Source organism: Temnothorax nylanderi, unplaced genomic scaffold (genome assembly GCF_030848795.1).
Source record: "Temnothorax nylanderi isolate EJ_2023f unplaced genomic scaffold, tnyl_v1.0 TNYL_tig0299_pilon, whole genome shotgun sequence".
In the NCBI taxonomy this organism is placed as follows: Eukaryota; Metazoa; Arthropoda; class Insecta; order Hymenoptera; family Formicidae; genus Temnothorax; species Temnothorax nylanderi.
The window spans coordinates 227,731-231,516 of NW_027249361.1; the positions used below are offsets into that span (position 1 = coordinate 227,731).

The window sequence follows — 3,786 nt, forward strand, 5'->3', positions numbered from 1 at the left end:
GCGATTGTTGGAAAACGCGCGATAACCGATCTTGTCCATCGATTCGAGCAGTGTCTCGAGGTAACGATACTTCGGCTGATGCAAGGATTTCGAGTACACGTATACGTTCTCGAAACGCAGACCGTGCGGACTTTCCAGTAGGCTTATCAACACGTTTGTCCTACCGCAGTTGGAAGGGCTGCAGATGACGCAACGTATCGCGATTGGTAACAGAGGGCCGTGTCGACGCGTCTCTTTCGATGTTAAACCCGACGTCAGTCGCGTCTTGCAATCGAGATTCGACACTCCTATCGCCGACGGTGGTTTCACGAATCGCATCGTTACGCGCATGCGCGCACACTTGCCCTATTTATACGTACGTTCGATCGGTTTACGCACACAGTGATCGCGATGTTTCCCTTACTGACGGATAAACGCGATATTCTCGATCTGTCCGCCGAGCAACTGCAATTCGTGCCGAAGATCCTTCTGCTGCGCAACTTTTCCGACTACCTCGATCGACTGTGGGACAAATTGCCCGTTCAGCTGAGGACGGATCCCGACGTACGGGACTGTCGTCCGTGTTTGGAACATTACAATCGTTCGTGGCAGAAAACGCACATAGACGGTCCGCCATCGCTCATAAGAGATTGCGGTGCATGTCGCGCGCAGCGGCGCGAAGCGTCGGCAGTGGCCTCCTCGACAGAGCGATAAACGCGCTTCCCGTCGAATTACACATACCCGGCCATCGATTCTGCGGGCCGGGTACTCGTCTCGCCGGAGCGACTAGCGCGCGGTGATCGAGGTATCAATCCGTTGGACAAGGCGTGTCGCGAGCACGATATCGCTTACTCGCGAAGCGGCGATCTCGCCGATCGGCACGTCGCCGATCGAGCGCTAGCTGAAAAGGCGCGCAAGCGTATCACGGCGAGCGACACAACCCTTGGTGAGAGAGCCGCCGCGACTGCCGTATGGGTTGCCATGAAAGCAAAAACGAAATTAAGCATGGGTATGAGAAAGAGGAATAGGAGAGCTGTAACGAGGAAGAAAATTCTCCCGGTGGCGAAAGGCGGGGGTCTCCTACCCTTTTTACCGATATTGGGAGCGCTCGGATCCCTGATCGGTGGAGCGGCTGGCGTGGCCAAGGCGGTGAACGACAACAAGGCCGCTCAACGTCAGCTCGAGGAACTGCAACGTCACAATCGCGCGTTGGAGGGTCGCGGACTGTATCTCGCGCCGTACAAACGTGGTAGTGGCGTGACGAGCAGAAGAACGGGTAAAAAAAAATTCGCCGAAAAAGACGCTGACGAGGACGACACTCGATTTGCCGCCGTTCGGTGTCACGACGAACGAGCAATTGAATCGGTCCGCGCGCCTTTCGCGCATACCTTTCTTTAGGCGCGTGTTCATGCGCGACGCGTTACCGACAAAGGTGCGTCGCGACGAGAACGGAATCGTGAATCTCGACGACGCGGAGTACGCACTGGGTCGCCTATGCGAAGAGGGGAAACAACGCGATATACTTTGACAGTTTTGGAAATCTTAGACCCCCGAGGGAACTCGAGCGATATCTCGGGAATGACGTGAATACCGTGTACAACCGCCGTTCGTATCAGACGTTCGATCAGAGCATCTGCGGTCAATTGTGTCTGCAGTTCCTCCGAGAGGTCGACTGGAAACGTTTCTGAGAGAGAAACAATCTCGCTATGTCGCTGACTCTCTCGCTAACCGGAAGAAGCAGCGTCCTCTCAACCAGCTACTTTCCCGCTCTGGATCTGAGCGACGGTAAATACGAGATAGGTCTCGCGAATTTCGAGACGTACAACACGATACCGAACATTGACTGCACGAACAATAAATTTTACTTCGACATCGACGACGTGATCGCTATTCCCGAAGGATCGTACGAACTGGACACTATAGGTAGATACCTGAGAACTGCTATTCTCCGCAAGAAACGTACGATTTCTCCGCACGGTATAAGCGAGAAGAAGAAGAGAGACGATTACATATACGTGGACGATAACGATGACGAAGATGAGAAAAGCGAACGGTCGATAATTCTGCGCGCTAACGAGAACACCATGAGAAGCGAGATCAAGTGCGCCTATAGAGTTGACTTCACCAAACCGAACAACATTGGCTCTTTGTTAGGTTTCTCGACACGTCGCGTACTCGAGCCGAAAAAATGGCACGCGTCCGACCAATCGGTAAATATTATGCGCGTGAATATCATTCGCGTGGAATGCAACGTCACCGTGGGAGCCTATAGCAACGGCAAGTCGGCACACACGATACACGAATTCGCGCCGAACGTTCCACCGGGATATAAGCTGTCAGAGACTCCGACGCAGATAATTTACCTTCCGGTCATCGCGCGGAGTGTCACCGATATAACATTGCACGTCGTGGATCAAATAGGACGATTGATCGACTTTCGCGGGGAGGAGATAACGGTTTGACTACACGTGCGACGCAGAAGATAAAAGAAAAAAATCGAGGATGGATATGTGTGCGCGCGAAAGATGCTCGTTTTAAACGAGTCTTTCGCGAGAGCCACATCCGCCGTTGCCCCGCGAACGTTATCGTTCGACGCTCCGACGAAAGGAACGTGTAGACAGAGAGAGAGAAGAGGGAAAAAACGGACTGAGCGCCGCGAACGTCGCTTTTCTACGATCTCTAGGATTCGTCGTGAGGAACGATCATGGCCGACATCTTGAGTATCGGAGGTGAGCCAATCTTCGACGATCGCATCGTCAAGATCGAGACTCACACTTACAATCCATATGCCAATACAACGTTCAGACACAGCGACGAAATACGAATATCGATACAGCAGCAGGATCTGTACACTCTACCCTGCGAAAGTTTTCTGTACATCGAGGGGGTACTCTCCGACGATGACGTTCCGGAAACGAATTCGGATACGACGATGGACAACAATTGCGTGGCGTTTATGTTCGACGAGATTCGATACAAACTCAACGGCGTGGAGATCGACAGGAACGTCGGAATAACCAGTTCGATCAAGAATTTCGTGTCGCTGACCGCCGAGAGAAGCAGGAAGCTGCAAAACGCGAGATGGACTGTGATCAAAGAAAACGTGGGACCTCGTTCGAGATTCAAAATCGGCGATTTCAATTTCTGCGTACCCCTTAACGTACTCCTAGGTTTTTGCGAGGATTACAAACGCGTGGTGATAAACGCGCGACACAAACTCATTCTGATACGTTCCCGAAACGACACCAATTGCATCATCACGAAACCGGAACGCCACAAGAATCCTATGATTACTCTGTTGAAAGTGCAATGGCGAATGCCGCACGTGGTGCTGAAAGACGTCAATAAATTGTCCCTTTTACGAACGTTGGAGAGCGGACGATATCTGAGTATGGGCTTTCGCTCGTGGGATCTGTACGAGTACTCTTTGCTGCAGACCACGAACAAGCATTCGTAGGCCGTGAAAGCAGCGACGCAGCTTGAGAAACCTCGATACGTCATTTTCGCGCTGCAAACCGGGAGGTCCAACAACTTATTGAAACACGCCTCCGAGTTCGATGACGGTAATCTCACCAACGTAAAACTGTACCTAAATTCAGATTTTTATCCCTACGACGATATGAACTTGGATTTTGAGAAGCATAGAACGGCCATACTGTACGAGATGTACGCGAAATTTCGAAAGTCGTATTACGAATGCGAGCGCGAAAACGCGCTCCTAACGATGGAAGAATTCGACAAATGGGGTCCGTTCATGGTGATCGACTGTTCTCGTCAGAACAAATCCGTCAAAAGCGCCACCATGGA

General features: G+C 51.7%; 1 protein-coding gene across 1 annotated transcript; it reads left to right on the forward strand.

Annotated features, from left to right (window-relative positions):
- The first annotated feature begins 2,683 nt into the window (after positions 1-2,683).
- On the forward strand, positions 2,684-3,436 carry LOC139780816 (uncharacterized). Its single transcript, XM_071719529.1, has one exon. It carries the CDS (start codon positions 2,684-2,686, stop codon positions 3,434-3,436), a length of 753 nt encoding a protein of 250 aa, XP_071575630.1.
- Positions 3,437-3,786: the final 350 nt, after the last annotated feature.

Excerpts from the sequence above, each read along its gene's own strand:
- LOC139780816 (XM_071719529.1), top strand. The coding sequence starts at position 2,684 with ATGGCCGACATCTTGAGTATCGGAGGTGAGCCAATCTTCGACGATCGC.